Raw genomic sequence first — 13705 nt, 5'->3', positions numbered from 1 at the left:
TTCACAGGAGGCCAGAGGGAAAGTAATGGGGGGAGAAGTTTCAACAGTTTTCACTGACCCTTGTCATAAGCAAAGACCAATGCATTGAGAATTATCTGATGTGTGACCTGAGATCAACATTACAGTATATAAGTCTGAAAACATTAATGCATCTTGGCACATAGTTTTTGATCACTTTAACATCATGTAATGTGCCTTTTAAAAAAGGAGACATTATGACTTTGATCACTTTGGTACACACTGATTCTCTATCTGACAAGTTTTCATTTAAAATAATGTACATATATACATTTTACTTCATTGAGATTGTATGTCATTTGTCTACCTGGATTTGGAAATACAGTTGGAAGCTGAAAAACAGCTTAATAATCTTTCAGATGACTTTTTTTTGTCTTTGAGAATTCTATAAATACATCCAGAACAGCAGTAAGTGGTGTTTAACAGCCTTCTGGGATTTTCAGTGCACTGGTAAAACATAAAAGGCACAAAGTGGGGCTTTTAAGAGCGAAGGTGAGCCTAGCCCATCAGATTTAGATGCTTCTGGCATATAAAAAATAAACCATACTACAGTACATTTATCAAGAGATGGATGGGGCATGAGCAAAAATAAAATAACGGAGTCAGCACACTAAAAACTCCTAATGCAAAGCACATAACGATAAGACAAAGTTAAGCTGCATCAATAAATCCCAAGTGAGTTCCCTCCTAGGCTCATCAACAGCCCCCTGATAATGGAGCCCCCTCACCCTCTGTCACTATCCCCCTGGCTGTCATGCAGGTTGTCTGGGCCTCTCATCACACCTCTACTAAGCGACAGACCTCCTCTGGTGGAGGCTCTTTGACCTTTGTTAAACGAGCTTCGTGGTCTAAAAACACCCATGACCCAGTGTCACCCACAACCTCCACCTAAGCAATGTACTGCTGGAGGTCTGGTCTGAGGCCGGACTAAGTTGACATTGCAGAACCGTATACTGGCATCCACCTAGATGGATGCCAGTATACGGTCCCCATTTGGTGACATTTATCCCAGACTGGCAACTTGGAGCCTTAACCTCAGGGTGGTGCAGCACCTACGCCCTGGTTGCCCACAGTACACTTCCAGAGTTTACTCGGTTTCTTTATTCAGTGTGTATCAAGGCAAGCTCATTCCTTTATCTTTCTTTATTTAGATTTCATCATGTGTGTAAAGATTTATATTTCTGTGCACTTAACAATAAGTGATGACCTGTGTACCTTCTTTCTTAGTGTCTTTGTCTTTTTGTTTTTTCTACTGTGCTTTGCATGTTTGCACTGGGATCTGGGAGAAACTACATTTCACTTCTGTCTATGTCCTGTACATGTGGCAGAATTGACAATAAAGTCGACTTTGACAAATAGGCTAAATCACTTTATCCCAATGTTGTTTAAATTCAAAACAAACCATTTTTCACCCTGGTCTTCATTAAAAATAGGTACTTAAGATTTATCAGAAATTACTGACTGAAATGAAACCTTTCATTTCTTTTGCAATAAAATTACTGGGTGGAGAATAGTGCATTTCTAGTTCAAACTGGCTTTTAGCACTGTTTCAGGAAACATCTCCATCTATTCCAACACTCCTGATAGTGCATTTCAGTGTTAAAAGAAGGCAGGTGGTTGTTTGCTTAGTCATATAGGTATGTGATGGGACATAATGATCAGGGAAGACCCAATCAGGAAAGGAACGTTCATGTCTGCACAACTGTTTTACAAAAGGCCCCCTGTTTCTCCTTGTCTGTATTATCAACATGGCTAACAGAGTTTCTCAATGTCTTCCGCCTTGGACAATTGCTCCAAAATGTCTATTCTTAGTGACCTAAATCTGTGTTTGTGTGTGAACCACATGCCAAAACTCACAAAAAAAGCTATATTTAGAAGAAAAAAAAACCCTTATGTGTGTTGATAAGGCCTTTGACAGAAGAACTCTGTGGGTAAATGACCTCCTCAATAACAATTGGGCCTCATCTGCCTCCCCAGCAAATATATAGTGATAATATATGTTCCATTGAATAAAAGCAGACATCTATCAGAAATGACAATCAGTTGCCATCATATTACACAATAAAAGTATTTTGTCTCATGTGCCTTGAATACAGTGATACAGTTGTTTGTTTTCATTTCTGTATCAACTTTCTATTCGACTGTTGCAACTTTACAGCAACAACAAAACAGTTCCATGTCTTCCATAATCTCTATGGTCAATAAGAAAGCTGAGCACAGTAATAAGCGCTTCATAAGGACATCAGAATCACATCAAGTTAGTACAGCCTTAAATTAACGGGGGATATCAAATCAGAAGAGGAAACAATATTTATACATACCATTCAGTCTCGTTTGCCTGTTTGCCCGCACTCGTAAAAATGTCTGCAAGCAGAGGAGAAAAAATAAGAAGGAAACACACATTAGACAATGAAGAAACGCTTTCGTATGTTTACAAGCGCGAACAGAACTTCTCAAAGTGGGATTGTTGTGGATACTGTGAGTTTGTGTGCTGAGCCTGAAGCAGGTCAACAGTGAAACCTACATCTCTCTTGTTTTCCACCTCCTCCATGACTGCCGGCTGTCTGTCTCAGCTCCTTCTGCAGCCGCTAAAACTCACCGCAGCAAAGTTCCCGAGTGTGTCTCCAGATACTGAACATCACCGCAAACCCAGCGTTTCGTTTACAATTTAATACGGATGGAAAAGGATTGAAAGTGGCGCCCGTATCGGTGAATACCACTCATGTCCGACGCCATGTTGGATTGTTTTGATCATGTGACCGCGAAGGAAACGGAAGTCGGGGAACTTGTTGTTTCGGCTCTCGGCCGGTAGGGGGCGGCAGCGAGTTTCATCAGGAGGTCTCGGTGATGGATTTAAGGATGCTTTATATCCATAATACTGCACACACAGCTACTGTACCAACACTTTAACTAATATTAATTATTGGGGCTGGTATAAAAGACAATAATAAATCAATTATATTCAAATTCAATGTTTTACTGTGGAATTTCTCTCATTTCTCTGCTGGTATCTTCACCAATTTTATCTTTTCCTCTGTGTGCAGAAGGTAAATTGCATTTTTTTCACCACTAAACCCTCATTTAAAATTTTATTAAATCATGCAAGGACAAAGCTCACTCTGCAGATGTTTATTTAATTATTCTAAATATTACACAGATAGATGTTATTTTGGATGCATAAGTGGGTAGACCTTGTGTTAACTACCTTATATGGCATTGCAGACAAGAACGAAAATCAAAAGGTGTTCCTTTTTTTTAAAATATTTATTTATTTATTTTTCTGTGTCATATTTTACCTTGCTGGATTGTGCTTTTGAAGGACCCCAACTATGGAGCCTTAAAAAAAAAAAAAAATTTTAAAAACTAAATAAAAAACAATTACTGGTTAAATCCTTAACCATATATTTGATTTTAGACATTTTTGTTCTATTATTTGAGATATTCAAAGGTGTAGTGCTGTTTGTTTAATTACCTTGGCCTGTTTTAAGGTCGTAAGTTTGCACACATTAGTCATCTATATTAGTCATCTACAACTGACCACATGATCAGATCATTAGTTTTGTCATTAGCATTGTTGCAACTCATTTATTTACAAAAAGAACAGCTGCCATCTAGAGGATTATGTCCACAGTGTCTCAATAGCTTATCAGTTGATTCAGTCACTATTATATCGTGAGTCAAAAGCCCAATTAACCCAATTTAAACAACCTGACTTTAAACCCCCAACACTGAGAGAGCCTTGCATTACTACTGAAGAATGAGGTCAACAAGCATAAATAAAGCCTTCAAATCTGAAGTTATTTTATTTAATCATTACTACATTTTTAGCTGTCCCCAAAAATGAAAAAATATTCATCTTTACTAGTTAACATATAAACTAGGAAAATAAAAATAAATTAATTGCGAATGACTGAAAGACAATTGGCAGCATCCTGCAACTTTTAAGGTGGAATGTTTTCTTGCACATTGCTCAGTCCATGAGCATCATCAATACAAAAATGTTTTATTGGCTCTCATGCGTATGTCCAATACACTTTAGAGATATCTGGATCTTCTAGTGCTTAAAAAATTTAGGAATTTCCACCAGATTATGCAAATTGCAAATATTCTATTTCCACACTTGAAGATAAAAATGGCACAGACTCCTTCTATTGTGCTTTGGCAGCACCGCACCTACAGAAATATTCAAAGTAACTGTCAAAAAAACATATTGGAGTTATGGGTTCTTCCCTACTAAATGCAGTAGACTAGAAGTGTAAAGTACTTTAAACTGTAAAAGTATCTCCAGATTGTACTTGTATATACTGACTCTTTCCAACTATGGAAATCAAGCATTCATCTGAGTGGATCTGTAACATTTGGGGTCCCAGCTAGTTCAGGTTGCCTGGGGTAAGTTCCCTGCATCATTAAAAATAATGGTCCTAGCAATAAATGTACAGCATTGTGAAATTAATTACGTGAGGTCAGATCCGTCTGTCCTTTCCACTTGTGCGTCTTGAGAATGAACGCCTCAGGTCCACTGGGATTCAAACCCAGAGGCCTGTACGTCTTTAACTATATGCTGACTAAAGCAACCCCACACTCACGGTTATGGATACCCTCTCTTTGACACAGCAATGGTGAACAGGCAACGGTTCAGTCCTCTCACCGCCTGCCCATCGTCCATCAGCGAGAGCCGTCAAGCAGCCGGGCCTTCACCTTCTCCCCGTTGCTTCCCTCTCCCCTCCACTCCCTGCCCACGCTTGAGTTATAGGCCTACTTGCTGCGCATCACCGCTACTACCGAATCATTATGATACACTCACTGAATGGCTGCGGATAGGTCAGGTTTTTAGAAGAAGTGAAGAGGTAGAGTGCCCTGAGACGGACTGACAGGCAGAGAGGAGGTGGCAAAGTCTGCCATTATGCTTTATTTTCAGGGTGGTAAAAAGAGTCACCATTGACTTAATCATTTGTATAATATAAGGTGATTTCAGCAGTTTCACTTAATGAGAAAATCTACTTTATTGCTATAAGGTCTTTATGAGCTGTGTCATCTTGAACGTATGGATGTAACGTCTGCATGGACTTAATAGTTCTTATTTTATGGTGTTAGGGGGGAAACCCACTTAACCCTGAGATACATCATAGCCAGAGGAATTACCCGAACAAACTTTGATGAATTTAAGAGATAAAAGCAGTCAGGGTGACATCTGAGATTTAAGGAGATTGGCCTGTTAGTCAGCTTAACTGCTGAGAAGGCATAAAAACCCAAATCTGCCATAATGTTCTGCTCCACTGTTATATGTCATAATTACGGAAATTCACCATTTGATACAATACATTATGGAAGTGTCAGGATTTGCCACATCGTTAATACAGCCAAAACAGGAATGCTGGGAATGTGCTTCGCATTTCTATCGGACATTTATTTTGACATTCAACTTAACGAAAGTAGTGTTCGAGTCTTAGGAGGGCAACACTGAAGGTTTGTCGAATTCACTGGTTTCTCAGCAGCAAAGTGTAACAGAAACATTAGATAAAACCTTGAATACATTGTCATTATTATACCTTTATTATATCTTTATTGAAAGCGTTATTGTACTATTCATCATTTTTGCCCTCCTTTTTTCATTGCTCATCTGTATCTAGCTTCTGAAACGTAAATTTCCCAAGTGAAGGATCAATAAAGTTGATCTTATCTTATCAACTAAAGTGTTGCCATTCAAAAAAATGTGGTAGAAAACCACATTAGAGTATATCAGTACTGATAATATTATCGAGCATTAAATAATTACATACTGACAACATGTTAATAATACAGATATGATAATGTAAAAAATCCATCACCATTAACTGTCAAAAGAGCACATAAGAATTTTCCAAAAAAATAGACAAAACACATAACAAAGTTAAAGATGAATTTGCCTAATAGCATTATTGTTATTTCAAATTTACTACAGATATTGTAATATCAGTATCACAATTTCTTTTGACCACAATAATGGTGTAGTGACCATCTGATATTGTGTGATGAACTCTAGTGATACAATTCATCATTATAATGCTAGATTCAAAACATTTCTTAAAAATCACAATTTTAAACATGTTTGATCAGAACTCAACTCCAAATATAGTAGCTGTTGAGGGAAATACAGTTAGGACAAGTAACAGAATGTATCACACACAGTATATCTCACTCAGGGCAAGTTGGATGGTTTACTATGTCATCTTAGACTGTACAAAGCTATAATATTACCCCTGGAGTACTAGTGATATACTGTATGTATGCAGCTGACTGTGCTTTGACCTCATGACAACATACATTACACTTGAACTTGAATAAATACTCGGATAAAATACTAGATATTCTACATTCAGGTGCAATAGGGGACCTTAGTGGCAAACAGGAAATGATGACATCTGTATGTATGTGTGTGTGTGTGTGTGTGTGTGTGTGTGTGTGTGTGTGTGTGTGTGTGTGTGTGTGTGTGTGTGTGTGTGTGTGTGTGTGTGTGTGTGTGTGTGTGTGTGTGAGTGACCTGGTATCTGTCGGAGTGGTGGGCGTCCTCAGATGACAGGGGTGAGACCACGGGAGATTCTCCCTCGCGTTTGATGTGCACCGACAACAGCATCGACTAGCAAAGAGACAGGAAGAGAGAAACAAAATGTGTCTTTCTATGCAGATGATGTTGTTATGTTGTCACCTCTGGAGAACAAGATTGCAGCAGAACCCGTAATCGTTTGACAGTTTCTGCATGGTGCAACGAGAACAATACTGTGTTAACATAAAGCCAGAGCTATAAAAACTGTAAAAGTAAAAGCAGGTAAAATGGAAGTGTTGAAATGGTTATTGCTTAAGTGCAAGCCCTGCAGAAAGTTGAAGGATCTGTTGAGATGTAAATGGGGAAGGGAGTTGAACATTCAGTTCAAGTTACAGCATCAAAAAGGAACACAGTCAGAGCGTGGGTGATAAACTGAGCTGAAAGTGTCAGCTGCACTGAAAGAAATTAGTGCAAGTTGAAACGTATAAACTAAAGTCATTTAAAAGTGTTGGTTGAAGAGCAAACAGTGACAGAAATTGCAGTAAAAACGAGGAGCAGGAGAAGTTTTAAAGGTGAAAGAAAGACATGAGTTCTGTCACAATGTAAGCTGATGTTAACAGCAGCTGAATTTATATTTGAGGAGTAACAACTGGAATCAGGTGTAGAGAATGAGATTCAACAGTTGAAATCAGTCAAAGATGAATAAAAGAACACTGAAACGCTGCGATGCATCGAGAGGTTGTATGACCTTGTTCTGTTTATTCAACAAATATAACATCAAAAGGCAAAACAAATTCTGAATTTTAAAGTATATTTTTGCATCGAAAAGGACAAAACAACAGAAACAAGGTGAGCGATTTTTTTACCCTTGGAGAATTTCAAGAGTGTTATTGCCACAGATGCTGAGAGCGAAACGTCATTGATGACTGTAACCTGCCTGACTTTGTCTATAAAATCCCTTCCACTGATTAGAGTTAATGTTTATGGGATGTTAAGAGGAGTTAGGGAAGAATGAGAGATTGGAAAGAGAGGAAGCTTTGGGGAGGAAGAGAGGGAAGGAAGGAAGATAGGAAGGAGGAAGGGTAAACATCAGAGAAAGGAGGAGTGTAACTGTCTGACATTACGGGACACTGCCTGTCCATAAATCTGTCTAACAACACTTTGCACAGACGATCTCTCTCTTTCTTCGTCATAGACACACACACACAACACAATATCCTCTTTCTAACCCACTCTGTGACAAAGACAGTCCAGGGAATTCCTCAAGTAGAGAGGGAGTTAAGAGAAAGACGCAAAACTGAGAGAACAGCAGGAGAAAAAAGAAGCAATATCACTTTTTTACAAGGCTTAGTCCTGACAGAGCTGTAGCTGAATTTGTGTGTTTTCATGTGTGTCTCTGCTGCTGCTTTTTTTTTTTTTTTTTTTTACAAGGCAGCTATGAAATATTTGTATTTACAGTCGTCTCCTATTAATCAAGTGGAAAGGGGCAGAGCAGAGGCTTAAGTGCTCGACAGCAGTAATCTAATAATAATATGTGAGAAATGACCAACCTCCAGTGCTGCCACAGTAAATTGGACATTATGCATGGTGCTTTTATGCCTCTATGTGTGAGTGTGTGTGTGTGTGTGTGTGTGTGTGTGTGTGTGTATGTGTGTGTGTGTGTGTGTGTGTGTGTGTGTGTGTGTGCGGTCTTTTTCTCCTCCTTTTATCCAGGTTTAAAAAGGTCAGGAATCATTTACCTGAGGGCGTTCTGGGAATATGCTTAAGTTTTATCATTAGAATATGACATTTAAGGGTATTCTACAAAGAGATTATAAATGAAGATCTCCCTGAAATTTTGGTCTTTTAAACCAACCAATTAAATCAGTACGTGTGAAAAGATCAGCGGCAAAAAGGTTTAAAGCTACAGTCGGGTGAGCCACTGGAACTGCACTTCATGGGACAAACATTTGAACTCTAATTGTGACTGTAAATTCTGCAGGAAAAAAGCATGTTTTGTGGATTTACATGTAAGAATTTGAAGATGTGTTGTGTATTTTCAAGAAAAGGAGAAGTACCTGCCTCAATCTTCTCAAATATATGTAGGATGGTGTAATTTCTAACATAATGTGTGTGTTGCTCTACAGACATTGCATATTTTCCCCCTAAACCAATCGCCTCAGCTTAGCAAGTGGGCCGAACATCACATAAGTAGGTGCGTTGGGGTTAATCTCCGGTTTAACTGGGGTGGGTGGTGCATACCAGGCAGGGGGACGACAACAACATGCCCATGTGCTTCAGACTGGCCCTCTTCATTCTTTGTGTCCTGCTGCAGAATACTAAACAACAGCGGTGAGATGCACAGTCACGGCCAGAGAGGAAGGCCGGCACTCACCCCTCAACCCCGCTCTTTCTGCCTTTCTCAAGTACAAGCCCACCCACAGTGCTGCGAGCGCTGCTCTAAGCCCGGGTCAGCACCCAAAGGTGTGTGGGAATGAAAACGGATCACCCGAATTACTCTAGATGTCTTGGGGGCAAGTCAGTCGCACTTTTTTCCCGCATTCGGGTATCTGACTTTCACCTGGTCTTTAGTTGAAAATGAAAACAAACATAGTTGATGACTTTACTGGTCTTGCCATAGATCTTATCCATAATTTGCAAATCAATACAAAGTTGTTCATGAGCAATCACCTTTATTCTATGATGAAACATTTCTATTGCAATGGAAGCAGTCTCTTCCAGGATGGCAATGCTTCAATCTATGGGAGATGAGAGGTTACTGAATGATTTTATCAGTATGAAAATAATGTGAACTATATGCTGTGGCTTTCTCAACCCATTAAACACCTATGGGAGATTTTAGACAATGTGTTAGACAGCACTCTCCACCACCATCATCTTAACATCAAACAAGGGAAGTACTTTCGGGAAAACTGTGTTTTATCTCCCCAGAGCGCCAGAGATTTGGAGATTTAATGCCAGTAACACTGAAGCTCTTCTGGCAGCATGTCGTGGCCCAACATCTTCCAGTGACAAAGAAAAGTGACCAAAGCTCTGCTGGTGTCCCTCAAACCACTGGTGCTCAAGGAAGGGAAAAGAAGGAAGTGATTCCTTGAAAAATTACAGCCAAAAATGGTGTCAAAAATGCAGATCCAGGCACTCAAGGCAAGCTTGCCTTTATTTTTTTGGGTGTAGGCCATTTTTTTTTGCCTGTAATTCATCTACCCTCCTTAATCTCCCTAAGACACTTTATGTTGGTTTTTAATCCAATTTATCCCCCGATGTATATACAGTATAGAGTGCTCATCCTAAATCATGATGGGAATCTTGGCCAGCTATGGTAAAGCAGCTTTTACATTTATAATCAAGTCAATTTTATTAGAGGTTCGCATCATTTAGAACAGCCTGCAGAAATGGAAATGGAAAGGAAAGAAAAACTCCATCCAAAAAGCCTTAAAAAAAAAAAACAACAGAAACATTTCATTTTTGTGGGAATGTTGTTCTATACTCAGGCAGTTTAAAAGAAAGCTCCACTCTGACAAGTAATTTCTTAAAACCAGTCATCATTAAGCCACTCCACCATAACTATCCTTCATTCTGTCTTTCCATCCACAGCTCACATAGCTTGAACTGTGAGCTGGACTTTTCTGTTAAGCCTACGAGACACCAGAGTAGTGAAGAGGTCTTTTAAAAAGGTCTCAGTCTGGCAGCTGGTGCTGGGTTCAGATGAAGAGGCACATACTGTAAGGAAAAGCTACTTGATGGGATCATGAATCTGTCGTCTTGCAATTTGACATCGTCTGTCTTTTTCCTTTGCTTTGCCATCCGTCTGCATCTCTCTCTCTGTCTCTCTAATTGGAACAATCACAGTACAGTGCCTCTTGGCCCTGCTGCCTGTTGGACCATGGGAGGCTGGTACTTCGATGTGTGTGGATTATAAAAGACAGGAGACCCACAGTACAGCTGATTTCCTCTTAGTGCAGCAGAGAGGAACAGAGGCATGGGGGAAACTGATTGCTGGACAGTAAGGAATGCACTATATATCACTGAAAACTAGTCATTATGTGGTGCAATCTAACCAAGTACGCTATGTACTCATTTAATTTAATATTAAGCAATATAAAATCTTCCTTTCCTTTATTTTGCACCACTTTCTCCCCCCGTTTTAACAGCGCCCTTGTGTGAAAATCAAGTTGTTGTTTTTTACATTGTTAACATTACTGTACGGTGTTCATTCAAATGATAGCCAGATCATGAGTGAAATTTTAAAGCAGGAAGGGACTACTTTCATGGAAAAACTTCTAAATATGTAACTTTGACTTCCATAGATTCATTTTTAAGAGTTTAACTAACAACCTGATAGAGCAGGGGTGTCAAACATGCGGCCCGCGGGCCAAAGCGGCCCTCTAGAGGGTCCAATCCAGCCCGTGGGATGACTTTGTAAAGTGTAAAAATGACAGAGAAGACATTAACTGCAAACTGTAAACTGATCAAACTGTAAATTTAAAAATAATTTCTAGACCATGACAAGTTGTTTTGATCATAAAGTAAAATATTAGATTGTTCTTTTGTCATTTTGTCTTTTTTTTGCAATACTTTGTCTTGTTTTTGTTGTTTTTTTGTCTCATTTTTGTCATTTGTCTCATGTTTTTGCCATTTTGTGTCTCGTTTTTGTTGTTTTGTGTCTAATTTTTGTCATATTTTGTCTTGTTTTTGTTTTTTTTGCCTTTTTTGTTGCCTTTTTTTGTTTTGTCTCATGTTTTTTTCCTTTCTCAATTTTGTCGTTTTGTGACACAGTTTTGTAATATTTTGTCTTGCTTTTGTTGTTTTTTTTAATCTTTTATTGTCATTTGTCTCATGTTTTGTCGTTTTGTTTCTCGTTTTTGTCGTTCTGTGTTTCCTTTTTGTCTTGCTTGTGTTTTTTCTCTTTCTGGTTGTTCATAATGTTTTGTAAAAAGACAATTTCTTAAATGTGAACATTTTTAGAATGTACTTTTTTGCACTAAAACAAAGGAGAAATCTGGAGTTGTGGTTAATTATAGATTATTATGCTCTGATTTTACTGGTCCAGCCCACTTGAGATCAAATTGGGCTGAATGTGGCCCTTGAACTAAAATGAGTTTGACACCCCTGTGATAGAGAATTTAATATATGAACATGTTGATGCTCATTTTTGTTTGGCCTCCCTCAAGTACTAAAAAAATGGAACTTTAATTGAAGATTAAGACAGAGAAAAATAAATATGAAAAGATGTATGAGTCCTTTTTGCTTTCCTATCACAGATACCATACTGCATGATGGTGATCTCACCTTGGGGGTTCCTGGAGTGGCTGCTGAATCCTTGGGTGAGGGGTTCTTACTGCAATGGAGAAAGAGAACAAAATAGAATTTAGTGGGGTTTATGTGACACGATGCAGCGCACAGCAGAATCTGCTTACACCTCTTGTGCTTGTTCAGCAATTTCCTGGGAAACACAAGTACTCTGTGAATTTTACCAACGGCTCACTTGGGACCAATTTACCAGATTCTTGTTCATGCATTCCTTTGCTTTCATCCACTGCTCTTCTATTCTCATTGACCCTTTATCCATTCGTCTCCTGCTACTCTGTTTGAGGGTAATTGAAGTATTACAGCAAACCCTGACTACAAAGCAATGAGTGCTAAGAAAATTGGGCTGTGTATCTATATAAATATTTATTGATGTATTCATTTGACTGCTTTTTCTCATCACACTCATTCACGTAGACAGACACACTGGAGCAGAGGCAGGAAATAACAGATTTTGCAGTGATTTGATTTGTCAGTGCAGTCAACCTGCGGTCACTTTGACTCTGAATTATGTTAAATACAATCAGTTGGCTTGTACACATTATAGGGAAGAAGGGGGGAGAAGAGGGGCTTGTTGCATGTAGATGGAAATGTGTGCATGACATTTTAGATTGAGGATGAATGATGGCAAGTCAGAATGTAATAAATAGACAGCCTTACTGCTTTAACAACATACTTTTTTCCTGACCCCACATTGTCACTTGATTTGTTGCTTGTTTCTTTTTTTTGTGTTACCCCTCTTCCTTATTTTTCCCCCTTTTCTCTCTTTCCATCTCCCCATCATTGTTTCCCATCTTCTGCCTATGCCATCCTCTCTGTCTTTCTCTCTCTCTCTCTGACTTTCACTGAAACACAGAGATAAATTTCTCCAAGCTTCACGAAGCGTTGCGACAGCCTTGACGCTGACAAAGCGAGACGGGGTTGTCATGTTTGCTTTGAGACCCTGTTAACACTCTCAGACCCTCTCGGACACACACACACACACACACACACACACACACACATATGACACTAACAGACAGACAGTGTCAGACCATGGAGGGAAGGTTGCCTAAAACTGAATTGAGCGCAACCTCTAATCTGACAGCATGCCTTGGTAGACAAGGGATTTCCTTTTTCAATGGATGGACGGGTGGATAATAAGAATAAGAAGCCTTATTTATATGTCACTTATCCAAAAGAAGAGTTTACAAAGTGGTGCACAAAGACACATACGAGCAAGACCAGGAAAACATAAGAGCAGTGAAATATAGTGCATAGCTTCAGAGATAGGAAAGAATGGATGAGGGGATGGATGTGTCAAAGGACTATGAAAGTTCATCTGTACAAGTGCTGTATATGTCCTCTTACATATTATGTGATGCAGGATGTAGTTCAGGCATTTTTTTAACTTAAAAATAAATATTATTTGCACAACATCCATTAGTTTCAACATATTTAATGGGGCACTGTGCCAGCTTTACACATAAAACCTGCTGTTCTTGTCAATACAAAAGTAATGCACACAATTTACAGTGGAATTGATAAAAATAAGCTTTATACATGATGGAAAATACAAGATGAAGCCCTCTAGGTATTGACATTCACAGGCGCTGTAGCTTAGTTGGTCAAAGCGCCTGTCTCGTAAACAGGAGATCCCGGGTTCAAATCCCAGCAGTGCCTTAAATAATTCTCTTTGAGTTTAATAAAGTCTTATTGTAAGCGGTAAAAGTCAAGATTTCCTGGCCTCTTACATGTTTCTTCTAGGCCCTCCCACCATGACTGAAATGTAACAGTAAATTGCTGGAAAAGTCCTTTAAAATCCAGTTGGAGGTTGTTTAACTTCTTGCTTCTGAGGTGAACTTAAAAATGTAACAC

General features: G+C 39.0%; 1 protein-coding gene and 1 non-coding gene across 13 annotated transcripts in view; one reads left to right on the top strand and one right to left on the bottom strand.

Moving 5' to 3' along the window:
• The window catches only part of rnf220a (ring finger protein 220a), a 181464-nt gene that overhangs the window by 31205 nt on the left and 136554 nt on the right, over positions 1–13705 (bottom strand). For 6 of the 12 annotated variants that reach the window (XM_055014410.1, XM_055014407.1, XM_055014408.1 and 3 more), the window contains 3 exons: positions 11831–11879; positions 6539–6634; positions 2342–2382 (listed from right to left, as the gene is read on the bottom strand). In XM_055014410.1, the coding sequence (XP_054870385.1) occupies positions 2342–2382; positions 6539–6634; positions 11831–11879 (186 nt within the window). Of the gene's footprint in view, positions 1–2339; positions 2383–2542; positions 2779–6538; positions 6635–11830; positions 11880–13705 lie in introns of those variants that run through there. The other 6 variants (XM_035949362.2, XM_035949360.2, XM_035949364.2 and 3 more) reach the window with 2 other exon arrangements.
• Positions 13437–13510, top strand: trnat-cgu (transfer RNA threonine (anticodon CGU)). The gene has a single exon. It is a non-coding gene; the product is annotated as a tRNA-Thr (tRNA).

This window comes from Amphiprion ocellaris, chromosome 10 (assembly GCF_022539595.1).
Source record: "Amphiprion ocellaris isolate individual 3 ecotype Okinawa chromosome 10, ASM2253959v1, whole genome shotgun sequence".
In the NCBI taxonomy this organism is placed as follows: Eukaryota; Metazoa; Chordata; class Actinopteri; family Pomacentridae; genus Amphiprion; species Amphiprion ocellaris.
The sequence above is the reverse complement of the archived record's forward strand: the minus strand, read 5'-3'. Positions and strand labels throughout refer to the sequence as shown.